The following is a 19,416-nucleotide window of genomic DNA, read 5'->3' on the forward strand; positions in this document are numbered from 1 at the left end:
CTCTTTGCAGGCAGCAAACTTAACTTCTGCGACTGTCCAGTGAGAGGGACTGGACACTGCAAGGAGACGTCTCTTGGGAATTGGTGTTCACTGTTACCTGCAAGGCAAGGTTTAGACTGGCAGAGTCCTGAAAATTTTGCTGGCAAAGCAGACAAGCTGGTGTGTCCAGGAGCTGGCACACAGCTCGGCAACAGCAAAGCTCACTCTTGCTGAGACAGAATAAGTAACGCACTGGTTCACAGTTCTGGGTGACTTGAGCAAGATGTCATAGCATGTGAATGGAACAATTGGAATGTAAGCCTAAGTAGGGCAAAAGAAGATTTTTTGTTTGTTTGTTTGATGTATGCTCTGCGTGTCCTGGCATTCAAAGAGACTAGACAATTTTATTCTGATTGTGGACTGAGAGGTATTGTACAAGCAGTAAAAGAAATAAAAGTTCCCCCCACCTCCTTTAAAAAAATCAGTAGAAACACATCTTTCCAAGGACAATTCTTATTTTTTTTAAACTCCCTTTGTCTCTAAACTTTGTTCGACTAACAAAATAACAATGTTACAAAGCTTTAAGCCAAAAGTTTACAATGTTGTTTATACCTCTCATGCATTCTACAAGGCATTCATCGTTGAGAATATAAAATACTGTTATCTTAAAGTCTTGGTCCTACTTCATCGTGTACATTGGACATATGACATTACCAAGGCAGATGGCAAAGCAGAAGTAGAGATTGAAGAGAGCTAAAACGTGCACAGAGCTATGTTTGTGTCACTTGTTCTCATGGCCATGCACTTACATATATCAATGTAATTTGGTAAAAGCAGGGTCTGTATATAACTTACTGGCATTTTGCAGTGGGGTCTGGGAGAAATTGGGAAAACTGTCTATTCAAAATGTGGAGGAAAATGAATTCAGTAAATAAAGATGATGATAATGATATAGCAACTAAATATTCAGATTTAATAGAAGATGACAGGCAAAGGACCCGCCCACAACACAAAAATCTCCTCATCCTGAATGGATTTTCTGGGTCATATGTTAAGAATGCTCTTGCATGGTGTGGTTCTGCCAGCAGGTGTTGGCCTTTGTGGATGGGGCAAACCCCTTAAATAAGAGTGCTTTCAACATCTGTGGTCAGGAGGTTCTGTCCTATATACGCAAGCTGGAAATCTGCCTGTAAACCTGTGCGATCTGAAACAATTTCAAGGTTTCACCTTACAACCGATTTCAAGAGCTGTGCACTACTGCAATGGCAGCAGGGCCCCACAGACCAACAAATAATCCCTCTAGGTACTTACTCCTTTGATGTGAATTACAGCCCCTGGAGGTCCAGGGGGCCCTGGGGGCCCAGGCAAGCCAGGAGGACCCTGGGAAGGCAAAACAAGGGGGAAAAGACATTTATTAGTTAGAACCTTTCAGACTGCAGTGCCAGCTGACAGAAAAAGGGCATGGGCCAATTTGAACATGGAGCCTTGTGCTAACTGGCCTGAAGGGAGGTTGAGCATTTTCTTGCATGTACAAATTTTTACCTGTAAAAAGAAAATGTGGATTCTAAGATTTGACCCACAATATTTAATAGACAGGAGAATTGCCCAAGGCTTTTGCTTTCAGAACAAACCAACCAACCAACCACAGAATTATATAAAAAAGCTCCATTTGTTCCCCAGAAAACTCTCTCTTTGGATTATCCAAACTGCTGAGACATATACAATTACAAATTGCACTGTTCAAATGCCATTCAGACAACTGGACATTTAAATGCAGAACATCTGTAACATAAATCCTTGCCCTAAGGAGAGAGATTCTGAACCATTCAGTCATGTAGCCTTTTATGTTATTTAAAGTGAATTTTGTAATGTGGTATTATGCCACCGTGGGTTTGGCTCTGACAGCTACAGTTTTAAGCTTAACAGCGTGAAAGTTACCTTTGCTACTTGCTTTAGAGTTAGAGGTTTTTAGGAACACATAAAGACCAAGGGTAGTGACCACACATACATTTACCAGTACAAAGTGTAGTTTAGTTTATAAGTAAGTTATGATTACCCAAGCATATAGAAATTCTATACAGACCTATGCACAAGTTACAAACATAGTTATACTTACATTCTTAACATTAGTGTTAGGGTTTGATGGGTCTCTCATGCTTGATCATTAGTAGAGGGATGATTCCTGCTGGAGTCTCCCATAGGGAGCTCAATTTTCCCATTTTGGGCATCCCTTTTTATAATGTGATTCTGTTTATATCTACATTCTGTGCATGTTCATAAAAGTGTCAACCCTCTTTTCTTTTATTGGTCTGTGTTCCCTGGAAACTTAAGGGACCCCAGTTTTCTATAGACTGTGTAAGTTACCTTTGTTTTTATTAGCATTGACGCACAATCTGTATTCCATGGTTTAAAGACACATGTCAGAAACAGAGACGCCTTTACAGTATTTTTATGATCTAATAGTAATCTTTTGGGTAATTTTGCACAATATTACCACTAGGTACCCCTTTTTCCATAATTTTAGGGCACTGAGTTATTTTTTGGTCATTGGCTTGAGTTATTACTTCTTGTCTCCAAGGCCTAAAATAGCTAAGCTAAAGTCTTGCAGGCCTCAACCTACGGGTTTTTGTGTTTTAGCTTGTCTTACTTATGTCTAATACTTGGTTCCTTTAAATACTGATCAATTTTAGACTTTTATAATCCTACAAATTCATTCTAATTAACATAAAATGAATATATGTAATATCACATATTAATCATAACATTACACAATAAATGAATAATAAACTAAAATCATTGGCTACAGTCAGCACACTACACACTCAGGAACTGCACTATTAACAATGGGCTACTGCACTGACATCAATGGATTTATTCTGGATTCACACCACCATAACTGAATGTAGAATCTAGTCCAACCTATAACATTGAATGCTATATCCATGTGGAGGCCCTGTGTCCATACACTGGGTCTGGTCCCTGACGGATCCCCACCCCCAGCTCCCTGCTAGCACTGCTACATTGGAATAACACTCTTCATTAGGGGTCTAAGCAGAGAACATAATACAGGCTGTAAGCAGGGATACAGAGGGGCATAATGGATGAATGCGGGAAGCGGAGGAGAGGGCAGAGATTCTGAACCTGTCTGCTGCTCTAGCTGACTTCTCTTTCCAGCTAAATGAACGACACTTTGATTACGTTGGCTAACACATGAGAACTCAAATTATTTAGAACAGTTGCACCTGGTAATGAGATCCTCTCATCTGGTAGAAATGGAACAAATTCATAGAATTTCAAGCCAGAAGGGACTATTAGGTCATGTAGTCTGATCTCCTATGTATCACAGGCCATAGAATTTCACCCAGTAACCCCTGTATTGAGCCCATTAACTTATGTTTAGCTAAAGGATGTCTTCCAGAAAGGCATCCAGTCTTGACAAAGATTTCAAGAGATGGAGAATCCAACACTTCCCTTTGGTAGTCTGTTAATCACTCTCACTGTAAGAGATTTGTGCCTAATTTCTAATTTGAATTTGTCTGGCTTCAGCTTCCAGCAACTGGTTCTTGTTTTGCATTTCTTTGCTTGATGAAAAAGCTCTTTAGTACCTGGTATTTTCTCCCCAGGAAGGTACACTAATCAAGTCACTTCTCTGTCTTCTTTTTGACAAGCAAAGACATTAACATAATCTGCCCTCATATCTATTGTGCAGGATTCACACTTGTGATTTCAACCTGGTGCGGAATATTTTTTAAACAAGCCACTCCAGAAGGGCACTTCATAAATACAATAGAACTCATTTAAAATACAGTCAATTGAAATATAACAGATTCCACCAACAGTGTAATGAACCGGGATACTATTTCTGATGTGAACTTAATCATATAAGGTCTTTTGTACAATATTGGTACTGATTTCTCTAGTAAAGCAACAGTGTACTGTGCTGGTGTACACAGAGCTCAGAGTGTGTGTATGTGTGGTGGGACTACCTGCACCTTGTCTTCCCTAATAGCATAGTACTGAAGTAGCTGCACTGTTGTTGGTACTAAAGTAATACATGTACCAGTACTAATTTTTCTAGCATAGACACATCCTAAGATGGTACAAGAACTCTGATACGAATTACTATGCCAGATGTTCTATGGAAATGGAAAATGCTATTCTGGAACTTTTACTTAAGCTGAGTAGCACTTGCTGACAGACTACTTGCACGAGTGCTACCCAGTGTCAATCAGGATTGCAGAATCAGGATTTTTGTTTATCAAGCTCAAAAGCATTTTTGAATTCAACAACTGTAGAATATTTAGCATGCAAATCCTATAGGGCTCAATCCTGCACACACTTATTATCTGTGTAATGTTTGTAGTGTCCCCCCGACAACTTGTGGTAGCAAGCACTACCAGGTAGGAAGTGTTTGAAAGATGAAGCCCAAGATGGGTCTAACTGAGCCACACTTACTTACTATGAGTAGCACTTACGTGAGTATCTCACTGAAGTCAATAGAACTACTCACACAAGTACGTACTGCTCAACTGGAGTTAGGATTACAGAAATTGGGGCTGAATTATTATTATTTATCAGGAGAAACAGAATGATCATGTTAGCATTTCTAGGTATTGCAAGCTGTTTTTATTCCTAGAATAGATTCATATCTATTAGCCTCGACACGGGATTATATTCTTGTTTACAATGAATTTCAGTACCACTGCAGAACTTACATATAATGTTACACCCCGTTCACCTTTTACACCTTTCAGTCCATTCAATCCTGGGCGGCCCTGAAATGAAGAGAAATGTTTTAGTGTCTGTACAGAAGTAAACTGCTATTTTTGTTCCATCTGAAAGACCCTAACACGTACAGGTCGTCCAGGAATACCAAGTTCTCCCTTAGGTCCAGAAGGTCCTATTGGTCCCTGGAGAGAAAATAGAAAGAGCGTGATTAGCTGAGAAAAGGAGCAAAATTTAAAATTTTTCTATATTGAACATGATAGTGACTCATGTTTTGGTTATTTTGAAAGCACATCGATGTGTTTTTAAAAAAGGTTCCCTGTCTGCAGACTAATTCCTTTCAGCAACTATTCTGAGAGTACAGATGTGAAGCAGATAAGCCTGCATGTAAAAATGGAACCCCAAGATTGTGATCTTTGGAGGACAAGGTTCTTTGCTCTCACTGTCAAAGTCTAAATTTCACCCAGATTTTGTGTGTCCAAAATGTTCAAAGCTGAGCTGCCAAGTACCAAAGTATAAAGGGGAACTTATAAGCATCGGTCTATAGAACAGGAACTAAAAGAACAGGAGTACTTGTGGCACCTTAGAGACTAACAAATTTAGTCTCTAAGGTGCCACAAGTACTCCTGTTCTTTTTGCGGATACAGACTAACACAGCTGTGACTCTAAGAACAGGAACTGTCTCTCTCTGCCTGAGTGAATGTGTGATTGGTCTTTTCCTATGATTTCTATGACAACTTTCTGCTAGTCTTGCATTTTTTAAATTATTTTTGAGTGGGGACTTTTTAGAGTGATTAAAAAAATGTCTAGACTGACCTCAAATGTCTCAAAAAAACCCATAGACCTCGTGACTGGATATATTTTTCGATCTGTGGACTTTCCAAGTGCAAAACTACTGGAATGGGGGGAATCTTTGTTTACATAAAGGTGACCTAATTGGACCCCAGTGACCATGGCTGCTGGTGATTGCTGAACACTGGCCAGGTGATGTCATCATGCCTGACAAAGAAACCCATGCTTCCTCCACACTCCCAGCTGTAGGAGTCCAGCAACATGCAACTTCTAAGTGTCAACTTCCACAAGTAAAAACCTCTAGCCAGCAACAAGTCCATCCACATAAAACAGCAGAGTTGAGAAGACCACAGGCTAACCTTTTCCACCAGGCTGAATGAAACCTCAAGAGTAACCACCACCATTCTGTATATGTAGCAACTTTTGGATTTTCTTTTCTTTTCCAATTTGTATTAGCAGAAGGACACCTCTGCCTTAGCATTCGTGCAAATGTTTTTAACTCCAGCAAGTGGCTGGTAATGAGTGAGTGTATGTCTGTGTGTTTGAGTGCAAAAGTGTGTGTGTGTGTGTGGATAGAACCCACAGAATCTGAGAATGGTGCTGTGATGGCCCCGGGGTGCCACCTGGAACTGAAGTACAGCTGAGCTCTCTGTCTCACCAATCTGGGTTCCCTCTTGCACTGTGACATTGTGACAAGCTGCAAAGCCCTCCAAGCTTGCACTCACACCAACATCCATAGCCAGGGGCCACACCCAGCTGTGTTCATAAATGCTCTGGCCAGCCACTCATGAACCCACATAGAGAAACTACAACCAAAATACTCTCAGCTCCCTAGCCTAAGACCCCAGAGTTATACTGTCCTGCCCTGGTCAAAACCCGACCAATATGAATTTATTACCCAGTCCGCCACTTCTACAAAGGAAAGTGGACGTGCACCAACTCTTGTTCATGAACTGAGATTTATCCCCTGTGCACTTCAAACAACACACAGTGTTTTAGGTAAAATATAAAATAGATTTATTAACTGCAGAAAGATAGTTCTTAAGTGATAGCAAACAGGTCAAAGTAGATTACCATAAGAAATAAAACAAAACCACAATCTAAGCCTAATGTACTAGTTAGTATTTGAATCAAGCAGTGTCTCACCCAGTTAGATAGTACAAGCAGGTTAGCTTTTACATACACAGGCAGGCTTCTTTCTTTCCTGCCTGGGACCAACACTTCCCACCCAGTTCAGTCTTTTTCCTCCGATACTTTCAGGTGTGTTGTTGTAGGAAGAGTGAGGTACCATCATGATGTCATTTCCCCCCTTTATATCTTCTTCCCACTTGCTGGAAAGCTCTTTTGCTGTGACTTGGGTCAAAAAGTTAACATTGTGTAGTGCTATTTCTGAAAGGTTTCTATTGTACACAGTTCCTGGGGTAATCCTTGTGATTGTGTATATTTCCTCAATAAGCCATTAACATTGTTTGGCCTTTTTATTGTTGTACCTGAATGGCTGCTTATGGGTGTTCTCAACCTCACAACATGTTTCAGTAGCACATACATAGCCAAACTTCATAGCTTCACATACGACAACAGCACATACAATCCAACGAGATATTAATGTCTAACAGATCAAGACTGTTAGAATGATACCTCACAAGGCATACTTTGTACAAAATATATCATAATTATATGACAGTGGTGAATATGGAGTGCCACAGGTACCTCGAGAGTAGTTCCTCCAATACCTAACAGCCCTACATTAACAACTGTGCTATCTAAAGATCACACAGGCTTATATATCATGCATTAGGGGTTGTCGCCAAAAATAAAAAATATAATCACCCATTCATCCAGACCACCTTACCAGTTTTAGAAAAATTTTCTAAATTCCTGTTGCCGAGCCCCTCTTCCTTAGCTAATTTAAATAATAATTAGGAATGTATCCCTAAAAATATCAAAGGACTATTTGTTGTGGGGAAGAGCCAGGATTATTCAATATCGACAGTTGCTCCTGGGTCCTGATTTGAAATCATACCAAGAGGTATGTAATAATATAAAGATCCCACATTTTCAGTATTTACAAGTCAAACATTTTATTGTGGAATCTGGATATGAGGCAGCTCTTTCTAGACATTTAGCCACACTGGAAGGGGAACAAGCTGGAACAAAGGGTTTAATTTCTGAGATACATACAAATTTGACTGAGAAAGATGTTAGGAAAACAACCCAGATGAAAAGATGGGAGAGGGATTTGGACAAAGAAATTGATCTGGATAAGAGTGTCTCCATATAGGAAAAGGGATATACAGCTTCAATTTGTGTGGCCCATAAGGAATGTTTTTATAAACTACTGTATAGATGACACCTGACTCCAGCTAAGCACCATCATATTTTTGCTATGAGAGCGGTGCTCTTATGGAGGAGTAGCATGGAAAGATACTTGCACATGTGGTGATTGCACTCAAGAATTAGATGGTTTGGGGAGGAAATTATTAAAGAGATTCATTGTATGACAAAATGCTGGCTGGTTTCCTAGAGATCCCTGACCTGCTTGCTTAATGCTCCAGTAAAGGATCTGCATTTTAAAGAGAACAACAAATTCATTTCTTTTTATTGTTAGCTGCTAGACTTCATGTTGGAAAAATGTGACTCTTCCTCCTATGGAATTGTGGTACAGTCCTTGCAATGGAAAAGCTTTCACATCAAGTACGTACACAAGAGATGCACCAAAAAGAGGATAGGTGCTTATAAATTTGGTCACCCTTTCTAGCAAACTCAGAGGAGGACTCCCCAGCCAGCAAGCCAGAATCTTTAGCCAGGTTCTTTGAAAATTAACCTGATCCTGAATAAGAAATATATGACATACCATGTTAATATTGTATTGTAACTTTGGCTTAATACAAGTTTCAAAAGGAGTTATATGTTTAATCTTTAATCTTCACCTAAATTTGTCATTTGTATTTTAAATGTAACAAGTGGTGTCATCTTGAATGTTTCTTATAACCTTATATTGTGGGATAAGGAGACTAGCTATTTCCTAACCACCAGTAATTTGGGCAGGCTGCCTTAATTGGAATCAGAGCTGTAGTCTCAAAATTAGCTTCAGTCAGCGAGTGATTTGACACCCCCCCCCCACTCTGTATCACATATTTTGTTGGAACATAAATATATCAAATGGCATTGAAATTGACAATGTTCTGTTACTCTGGGGGCTGATAGCTAAAAAGATCACTGTCTTCTCAAGTTACATAGAGCGTGTAAGGAATTGTTGGTTTATTTGAGGTGGTTTAACCAATCTCATAATTTGATGATTCTAGAAACCCACCTTATTCAAATTTGATTTGTTCATATGTAATTTATATTATGTTTTTGTTTAGCTGTTCAGGCAATAAAATAGGTAAAATTAGAAACCTGTGTAGTCTGGATGTTTTTTCCTCTGATGTCAGGGTTCAGAACCAATGGGCCACCTAGTGGTGGTTTGTAGAACTGCTCTATACTCCTCCCATAACTGGTGCTCAGGTAGGAACACTGTTGGGTTTTGAGGGAAAGTTGACTTCTGTATATTGATCCCTTCTTTGAGTGAGCAATGTAGACTCCAGAATCAGTGGGAGTCTGGGGTGATGCATAGCACTGGTCAACCTAAAGGCTGACCTTTTCCACGCAACAATGTCTATACTGCTTGCACAGAACAGACAGATTCAGACGAAGACTTTCAGCAGCTTTTCTGCATACTGAATGATTTAAGAGTGTCACTCTTTATTGAGTGTCACCACGTCAAACCCAAGAATATTATTTTTCTTTGAGGCAGTAACTCTCAATATTGCCTGGGCAAAACAGTCAGTGCTGTACACGGTATGTAGTGTTAGAATTTTCTATTACAAAAATTAAATGGGTTTTTGATATCATTTCATCCTGACGTCAGTTTTGTAGGAACCAAAAATGCTCCTACAAAATGCTCGATTAGATGGTTGTTTACATTGCAGTGCCCAAAGACTCCAACAGGGATTACTTTCCACTGTGTTAGGCACTGTACAAACACAATCTGCATCCATGTTTTTGTTCTGCACCCGACACAGAGGTAGCAAAGGCAGATTTCTTAGAATACATTTTTTTGCCCTGATCCTGCAAACACTTTCTCACATAAGTCATATTACTCACACAAGTGGTCTTATTGATGTCAGTAGGGCTGGATCAGGAACTATATTCTGTTTTACTTGCTCAGGGCTAGAGTGTAGCTGGCCCGTAAGTGGCTGCAGTGGGGTGGGAAGGAGTGAGCAGATTCCCCTCATGCAGGCTGTGTAGCCAGAACTGCAGCCCTGGTAGTGGAGAGAGAACAGGAGCTGCTTCTGAGATGCTTTCCCCGGGGCAACTTGTCTGAAAGGGGGCATGGAGCAGGCAGAGCCATACTCTGTCTCTCCTATGCCATGCATGCTCCTTCCAGGGCAATGAGTGATTTGGGAAGTATTTGCCTCACTGAGGCAGGCTGCTTCCAGTGCTCCCCCTGGGGTGGCATGGCCCCCATACCATCCCTTACTATGGGCTGTGATGAAATGCCACAACCTAGCCCTACAGTTATTTTGCACATTTAAAGCTGAAATGGATAAAGAGTCTGATTCATAGCAACCAGTACCGGTCTCTGATGAAACTGATGGTAAATAATGACTGACTCATCATTCCGTTCTATTGCTCATGATTCATAGATTCCAAGGCCAGAAGAGACCATTGGGATCGTCTAGTCTGACCTCATGTAGAACACAAGCCACGGAACTTCCCTGAAAAAGTCCCTACAGAATATTTTTTAGAAAAAACATACAATCTTGATTTAAAAGTTGCCAGTGGTTCCAGTCAGGAACGTTTAGGGATGAAGGAGGAAGAGAAGCTGAATAACACAAAAAGAAAGAACAGTTAAAAGAAACTAGACTGAAGATATGAAAACAGAGTAATAGTAACAAATGAGATAAATGAATAATGGAGTGAAAATGGGACAGTTAGAAAGGGAAAAAATAAGGAAAGCAGGGGACAAAAGCAATTTTGAGAGGTGACCTGCAAAGTAGTGTTTTTAAGAATGGTAAAGCTGCAGAAATGTTCTGAATGCCTCTAGAGAAAATGAGGTCAACACATTATTCTATTGGTCTCCTTAGATCTGCTTCCAAGGCCAGAAATCCTTATTCAAGTCTTCCTCACATCCTGTATCATCTATTGCAATTACTGTTTCCATGGGCTTCACAAGCCCCTGCTCTCACAGGACAGAAGGCAGCAGCTTCTACCTCCATGACACACAGTCCAAATTACACTTCTAAATTCAAATTGTCAATGAGGAACTGCAACGTGCCTTAGCTCAGAATGTGCCCGATAATTAAGAGCCCCTTTGAAAGTGCTTCTCAGTGTTGTGTTGTCTCTGACAGGCTGTTCAATGAAGTCTTGCTACTGCTGCAGTTTCCTACAAGGATGTGCAGATCAGTTCATTTGGAAAGTGTGCCCCTCATTGCCCTGCTGTGTTTGCTATTCAGCCAAGTCCTGGAGTGCTGCTACTGCTTTAGAGCACAGATCCACTAATAAAGCTGGGGCACTGGAATAGCTGCCTCAGCTGGAAGAGTTGTGTTCCATTCACAGCTGTGACTGGTGCATATAGCACTGAGATGAAGGCACATTTATTTTACTTTGTATTTTCCCACGTTTCTGAGTGGGACAGTGCCCATATGATAGGGCCTCTCTCCTAAGCCCAGCAGAGCCCAAAGGCTTCCCTAGTTACTATGCAAAGGGCTCTCAGGGGCAAATCAGGCTCTTGGCTCAGTCCAGCAGCAGTGGCAATGGGAGCACCGTCTTGTGCCTCTGCCATATAGCAGGGGAATGGGAAGGCATCCCTTTTGGCTGAGGATGCAGAGGGCCTTATCAGCACCCCAGAAAACTGGAGATGAACCTAAGGTGCAAGGTTGGCTGGCTACCCTCAAAGATGCTGGAGGTGAGCAGGGCATATAAGGCCAGCACTCTGTCCTCATTCCCACTCATCCCAGAAGGCTGTTCCAGTCCTTGGCATTCATATAGGGATTTTTTTACCCACAGACCCCAAAGCACTTTACAAAGGTAACTATCATGCTCTCCATTGTACATGTGGAAAAAGCAAGGCACAGAGAGGTGAAGTGACAGCCCGCAGTCACACAGTGAGTTGGTAGCACAGCTGGGAACAGAACCTTGATTTTATCATTCCTAGTCTGGCCTTCTATCCATGCTGCCTCTCGATGTCAAATGGCGTAGGCAGCCTGGGGGTCTATTTGGGAGTCAGCAGGGTGCCATGAAAGCTTAGCCTTATAGCTGTATTTGGATGATATTCACCCTCAAGGTCCACACATCATCTGATTAATAAAATCTGAAATACTGATATTGTCTGAATATCAGTCTGTTCACCAATCCCTGCTCCAAACTAAGAGATTGATTTCCAAATTGATGGACTGTCAACTACATTCTCCTCTCATTCCAAATTGGCAACCATTTGTCCTTTGCTATTTTCTAACAGCAATAATGCATATTCATGGAGAGGCTAACCCATCTATCTGATGATTAATGTGTCAAACTATAGTTTGTGGCTCACATATAGTAATTCATTGTGTAAGCAGCCAACTAAAAAAAGAAAAGAATTCATCACAGGATAATTCCTAGGCAAAAATATAATTAATGTTGGAATATTTTCAAGTTGTGTCATCCATCTAGTACCATCACGTATATTTCTCTCCTGCCCAAACATAATTAAATTAAAGAGAACTTTACAATTAGTAATATAGGGGAGTTTTGCTGTACAATAATAACAACTTCAAGAATCTGAAAAGCCCATCAATACTGGCATCCAAATCTGCTATTTAATAATAAAATTGCAACATGTTACAGGGGATTTCAGACTCTTCTTTCATTTCCTGTTTGTAGTCAGATTGTGCCTGAGTGATCACAGCTGAAACCTAGGGTAGGAATAGACAGCAGCTGACAGGCAGGCTCTCAGGGATGTGAAAGAACCACAGCATTGCCACCTCAAATGTTCAAAATTCATGGGTCAGGCCCCCCTAAATCATGAGGTTTAAAAATAAATAAATTATGGGTTCCTTTTCTTTGCCTTCTGATTTTGGAGCCTTTAAAGAACACTTGGATCAAGCTTTTCTCTGCATCCATGAGGGCTAGAGATATAAACCAGCAAAAATAGGTGAGATTCTCACATAATCCCTTGTCTCCAGGTGCTGGGGTTTTAAGTAAACCATCAAATATTGTGAGACTCTCAATAAAATCACTAGAGTTGGTAACTCCCTCCTTATTTCCTGCTTCATGTTTCCAGCTCTGGCCCCTCCATGATAAGTATCAGTAACTTGGGGAGGGAGGGGAAGTCAAGTTACCACCACTTGCAGCAGCTAGGGGGCAAAAGAAGCAAGTGAAGCAGCCTGTGAGCATGGGGCTTATAGGAAGAGAGGCATTCCGCCATCAACGGCAGGGTAGGGAGGGGAAATTGGATCCTCTGATAGTGAGAGGGTAGGGTTAGTGCTTTGATGTGCTTCCTGCAGGGAGCCAGCTCTCCCTAATCCTCCGTACCACCTTGGGAGGGCCAGGCTATCATTACCAAGGGAGAGCCAACTCCCTCGGGACATCACCAGTGCAAGGAAGCAGATCAAAGGTGCTAACTTGACCCTGACTCTAGCAGAGGGTTGGTTTTAGTGCATATTTTCTGCTTTTGTTATCAGCCATGCTGGCCTTGTAAGAATGCCACCACTCTTGACCTGCTACTGGAATTTGTACTGGCATCTCAGCCCCCAAGCAGATGCTACTACTTACTTAGTGCTGCTATTCCCCACCCTCCTTGCTGTCCATCTGGAGCCTTGAAAAGCAGGGAAGCAGTAGGTGGGACAATTCTCTTACATCTGTAACAGACTTCTTGGGAGCCTGCCCCTCGGCTGATCATGCCCCAGACATCATAAATGATCAACCTTGAAGGCCCACAAAGGTCCAATTTATTCTGAAGACCTCAAGTCATTCTGCTGCAGTTGAGATCAGGTGATGCTCTTGAGATAAAAGCCACTTGACTTCAGTTCAGTTGTGAGGTTGGCTGTGCAACTCTACCGGAGTTTAAGGGGCATCTGGAGCCTCTTCTTACCTTCCCTGCACAGAGTACCTACACTGCCAGATCCTGCACAGCTTCCTGCATGGGTGGATGGAGCCTTGACTTCACACTCCCCTCACAATGCTATGGCCAGCAGAGCTGAGCAGGCAGGGATGAAGAAACAGAGGCAGATTCATGACTCCCTGAGGCTCCTGCTCCATAGCCGTGCTGCCCTTCCTCAGGATGGATTGCAAGGTGACAATCCGATCCCTAATGGGGAGGGAAATGGGCTTTTTGAGGGATGGGTCATTGACTCTGAAATTTACTTCCCCAGTTGATGTGCCAAAGCCTGATTTATTTTTTTTACTTTCTTGCCATGCTCATCACTTATTGCTTCAAAGAACGGTACCGAACTCGTCAGAGGGGGGAGAATGACCTTTCTGTTCTGAGGGGGATTTGGGAGGGTTCATTTTTGGACATAAAAATTGGTCTTATTATCTATTTTTTTTACATACAAATTGCACATGGGCCCAGAACTCTGCATAGTTACAAACAAATAACTAAATACATACATAAAATAAACTCCTTGCATTTCTGGAGTTCCCTCAGAGTGAATTGTGGAAGCAGAGATAATTTGAGGTGAATTAGAAGAGCGTCAGGCTTCTCTCTAGACTCCCTTGTTTTTAGTGAGAAGACATAATTATGTCATCTTATCGTTTTTAAATGTGCCAAAATCTAATGAGGTGTAGCCATTTAGGCAAGTGTAAGTAAAGGCTTGTCTACACTTAACACACTACAGTGGCACAGCTGCAGTGCCAGGTTGTCCTGTTGGCTTAAGAAATCTGCCTCCTTGAAAGGCAGTAGCTAGGTGGATGGAAGAATTCCGCTGTCGACCTAAAGCTGTCTACATGGAGTCTTAGGTCAGCTTATGTCACTCGGGGTGTGGATTTCAGCTGGGTCAACCTAATATTCTAGTGTTGACCAGGCTTAAGGCATTCACGTGGTTCAACATGTGTACACTGAGATACATGAGCACCCTGTGGTGGTGTAAAAGGATCCCGTGTGCTCTTCGGTGGGGGTGGAGAGGTTAGGTCAGAAAAGGGACATGTCCTGTCAGAAAAGGCTGTGTGTCTAAGTCAAAAGGCAAGATCAGCTCATCCTGCAGTGATTTAAGGAGGGGAAAGGGAACTTAAGTCGGTGATGTAAGTTGATGCATCCGAAGAAGTGAGGTTTTTACCCACGAAAGCTTATGCCCAAATAAATCTGTTAGTCTTTAAGGTGCCACCAGACTCCTTGTTGTTTTTGTAGATACAGACTAACATGGCTACCCCCTGATACTTGATGTAAGCTAGGGTAGCCCTCCCAAGATACACTTTGCACCAAAGCAACCAACAGAAGTGTCATGCTACACATCCAACCAGCCCCTCAAAATAGACTTCAGTAAAACAACAAGTACTGACAAGGCACCCAGAACACCATAATTACTGTGTGTCAAAGATGCCCTTTACTGAAATTTGCCATGTGGCACAGGGCATCCTTGGCCATACTATATCAAAAGCTGAAGCCAGGAGATAGCCAACTGCTAAAAGGAAGTGGTTTAAACCACTGCATAATATTTCATAGTCTATCAACCCAGCAGGTCACCAGGGAACATGATAAAAAAAGAAGGTTGATGATGCAAACAGACACAGCACAAGAAACTTCAACTTCGGCACATAACAAATGGCATCAGCAGGAGATCAAACAAATCATAGGTTCCCAAGAGGATGCGCACCTAACACACACTGCATGCACCAGAGGCAACCAAAGCATTGCCAGTCAGTCTGTGCCACCATCATAGGTATGGCATAGCATGATATTTCAGAGATTTCTCTACCTCATTCCTGCCTGCCATCTTTGCAGATGCTCCCAACCTCTCATTAATGTCATTAGTGCTATAGATCCTGTAGCCTTTGTCAAGCTGCTAAGAGCAAACTGCCTCCTCTGTCAATTTTTCTAGCCAGCTAGAGTTAAACCACAAATTCACCTAGTGTAATTTGCCTTTGAATCACAGCAGGATCTCACTTTGACACTCCGGGATACTCACTTTAAATGCTGGAACAAATTTTCCAATGTAGATGCTTGCAGTTGTGCACTTAGAATTGTATGCATATAATTTATGCTCACAGATGTGATGTGTATGTACAAAGTGAGTATTTGTGCCTGAACATAGTCAGCTGGGCACCCAACTAACAAGTAAGCATGTAAATACCTGATGTAGATACACCCATTGGGCATTTACATTCATAGTTTAGACGTGTGCAATCACATGTGCCTAAATTTGAAAATCTGGCCTGCTGTATTTTAAATTTACTGTACATCACTTTTACACACAATTTTCAGGATTGCATTTTCCGCACTGAGACTATTATAGCTGTAAAAGGAACTGAGAAAATGCTCATTAAAACTGGGAATTGAAATAAGCAGGGGTCGTGTTGTATCATAATTTGGGGTCAGGAACTTAGAACTGATGTCTTCCTAAAATTCAGAAGTGCCAGATTCATATGTGAGGTAAACCCACTGAAATCAGTGGAGTTACACCAAGGATGAATTGGGCCCCGAAATGCAAGGTGTTCAGGAAGACCACTACCCTCTTCTAGCCAAGGGAGTTTTTTAAAATCTGACAAAAAAACTGGTGCATTCCAAGGTAAAGGGATTAAAATCATTAAACCTGGAACGCACTGCAACGGATTGCACCAAATTCATCCCCCCTGTTTATTGTTCAACTATTTTCCAGTTATGAAGTTTCAAGCTTTGAGAGCATCATTCCTTGCAGAGTCAAAAAATTTCAAATCTAGGGAGCCTAAAGCAAAGCATCTAAAGCTATATTTAGGTACTTAAATAAATGGCTTCATTTTCATGTCCAATCTGCAGCTACCACTGAAGGCAAAGGAGCTGAACACAATTCAGCACCTGTGAAAATCAAGTCAGACTTATTTAGATGTCTGAATATGGATTTAGGTTTCTAGCTTTGCGAACAAGTTTTGAAAAATTTGGCCTCTGTTTTTTAATTATCAAACGATACATATGTGCTATCACTTGTTAACTTCTAAATCAAAACAGGAACAATTTGCAGTACTGTGTACCAAAGACAAATACTTCAAAGACATTGCTGTCTGTGGATATTATGCTTCATCTTTGCCTAATGGTACTGAAAAACTAAAGCTAATTGACTAAGTTGAGGTAATCTCTGTAAAATCAAAAAGTACAAATACATTAAAAAATAGCAAATATCTTACCATAGGCCCTGGTGGCCCCATTGGCCCATGTTCACCCTGTGAGAGAGACATTTATATTAGTGATGAAGAGAAACTCTAATGTCTTGTTGACCTGGTTAGTAAGGGAGTGCAAGTCCACCAAGGGTTCCAAAAGAACTTGGTAACAGTATTAGCTTACCTTCTGCCCTTGTCTTCCTGTTAGTTCTCTTAGAGATCCATCTGCAGATATGATAAATCCGGGTTCTCCCTTTTCACCCTACAATTCACATAATCATTTTGCGATGTTTATACAACAGTTCTAAACAAAGCTTTACTTGCACCGACAGACAGCTACATTTTTGTTAGTTCAAAGTGGTGACAGGCTGGTTGGAGAGGTGGCAACTACAAAAATGTGACTAGGGTGGATTTCAATGGTGGGGGGAGATGAGGGTTGTTTCTTTTTTAACAATGGTACGATAAAACAAAAATATCCTGCTCCTAAAAGCCCTGAAAGAGAACCAAAATAATACAACAAGCCTTCCCTTATCTAGTGCCCCTATGTCATCAATAGCTCCCTGGCTGTCATCAAAGCAGAGGTCTTTTCTTCTAAACATTTGGAGCATGATGCTGTCCTATTACCTCTAGCCAATAAACTTTAGCCACTGAGAGCCAGGTTGTGAACCCCTTAGTTTCACTAGTGAGCTGCTACTCCAAGGAGGGATCCCATTGAATTCAATGGGACTAATCACATGAATAACTGCTCCGCAGTGGGAATAAGTGGTTCCCAGTGTGGCCCTAGTAGCTGCCATCACCCACCCTACTGCAGCCAAGGCATCCTGAACAACCTGGTCCCATAACCTCAAAGTGAAGAAATGTGGCCTCTGGCTTGACACCAACCACTGCCCCACTCACCACAGTGACTGCTGAATACTCAGCTCAGTGCACTGCCATTCTACTGCTTCTTCCCTGAAGCTTTAGAAATGGTTGAGTCACTCATTCTTAGGCTCCCAAGACGGCTGGCCTGGATGCGTCACTAACTCCATCTCCTGTTCAGTACTATGGACTCAGTGCCGTGAGGTAAGTATTCCAGGGACCTCTAAAGAGAGTATTTCCCCAAATATTTCTTCGATGGCCCACACTCCCAGGGGTCCTTCAGTTGTGCAGCCTGAGATCAGCAGCCTTAAAAACAGCTGCCATTCTTGGCTCAGGATCATTGGAAGATCATTGACCCTGTGGTCAAACACACGCCAGAAACTCAGCATGCCATCTTTCATTCACCGGCATGTAATTTCACAGTTAAGGAGTGCTAGTTTTGCTCCTGCTCTGGGAACCTATTTCAGACTTTAATTAAACAATATCTAGACCATCACATTAACTGACAAGAAATCAATGAAATAGTTGTATAAGCTACTTAAGAATGCAAAGGATCAGAAGAGTGGTCTTTTGCGTTCCTTTTTCCTCTTCTCATCCTCAAGGCTGCAGTAGCCCAGTTGTTCCTGACCACCTGCTTCCTGCCCCCATTCATCTCCCAACAATGCCACAATCCCAACCCCCACAGAACTAGAATCCTCAAATCCTGCTCATTCTGTGGAGTGGGGTTCTGCTACAGGCAGGGTCCTCTGTACCCACGGAGGAGGGACAAAATTTGTCCTTCTATAATTTACATAGCCTTTTTGCTGCGATTCCTTTTTCCTTCCTACGCCGTTGGCATGGATGCTCAGTTTACAGAAAAAGGTCACCTCATACCCAAAATGTTTAATGTTTATGCAGAGTCATTCTGACAATTGTGCAAAATGAAATATAGAGTTTCAGCACCAGAGTCTGTATATTAGTCCCCAAGAGAATTTCAAGGTATTTTGTTTAATATTGCTGATTTCCACTGAAATCTCTTTTGAAACTCTAGTAGCAACTCATTAATATCCCTGTGGAGAGCAAAATGAAAACCATAAAAGCAACAGAATAATGCCACCAGACGTAAATTGTTTAACACATTTCTGAGCATATTCATCTCTCTAGTGCACATGGGATGCTACTCATTCCTTATTACCTGTTGTCCTTTTGGTCCTTGTAATCCAGTCAGTCCAATGACACCTTTTGGTCCCCTTGGGCCCTGAAAGAGTAAAAACAAAAGTCTGTTTGTCTCTTTTATAACTGGTTTGGATAAGAGCTTTTCAGATATCAGTTGAGCATAAGGAAGCACATTTTGATCAATTTAATTTCAGATAGTTGGAGATCTGAAACTTTGAATCACTACAGTTTTAATTGTCCCAGGAATTCCTTTCCCTTGTCTAAGGCCACTGCTATCTGCATCACTTAATTACAGAAACTATTCCCTACAGTTGTTCTGTGGAGAAAGGCTGGCTTGCATTTTGTGTTGCAGATTTCCCTTAAAAGTGCACTGAAAACCTTTTTTTTACCCTGCAAAAGCTGAATTCCAGTTTCTGTGTTTCTTCTGCATCAGTAAAGAACAAAACTAACAGCTAAAGCAGGATGAGAGTGACATTGAAGTCTTCACAATTATTCTAGTAACAATTAGGGATCTTATACAACTTGTTACATTAATTTTTAAAAGCTTCTCCATTCATTGTCTCCGTTTCTATGCAGCCCACAAAACCCTGACCT

At 41.5% G+C, this 19,416-nt stretch overlaps 1 protein-coding gene across 1 annotated transcript in view; it reads right to left on the reverse strand.

Annotated features, from left to right (window-relative positions):
• The window catches only part of COL15A1 (collagen type XV alpha 1 chain), a 198,937-nt gene that overhangs the window by 34,008 nt on the left and 145,513 nt on the right, over nt 1-19,416 (reverse strand). The window contains exons 24-29 of the mRNA XM_065400013.1: nt 18,842-18,904; nt 16,994-17,071; nt 16,837-16,872; nt 4,836-4,889; nt 4,695-4,754; nt 1,291-1,359 (exon numbers count right to left, since the gene is read on the reverse strand). Of these exons, the coding sequence (XP_065256085.1) occupies nt 1,291-1,359; nt 4,695-4,754; nt 4,836-4,889; nt 16,837-16,872; nt 16,994-17,071; nt 18,842-18,904 (360 nt within the window). The remainder of the gene's footprint in view (nt 1-1,290; nt 1,360-4,694; nt 4,755-4,835; nt 4,890-16,836; nt 16,873-16,993; nt 17,072-18,841; nt 18,905-19,416) is intronic.

This window comes from Emys orbicularis, chromosome 2 (genome assembly GCF_028017835.1).
Source record: "Emys orbicularis isolate rEmyOrb1 chromosome 2, rEmyOrb1.hap1, whole genome shotgun sequence".
Taxonomy (NCBI): Eukaryota; Metazoa; Chordata; order Testudines; family Emydidae; genus Emys; species Emys orbicularis.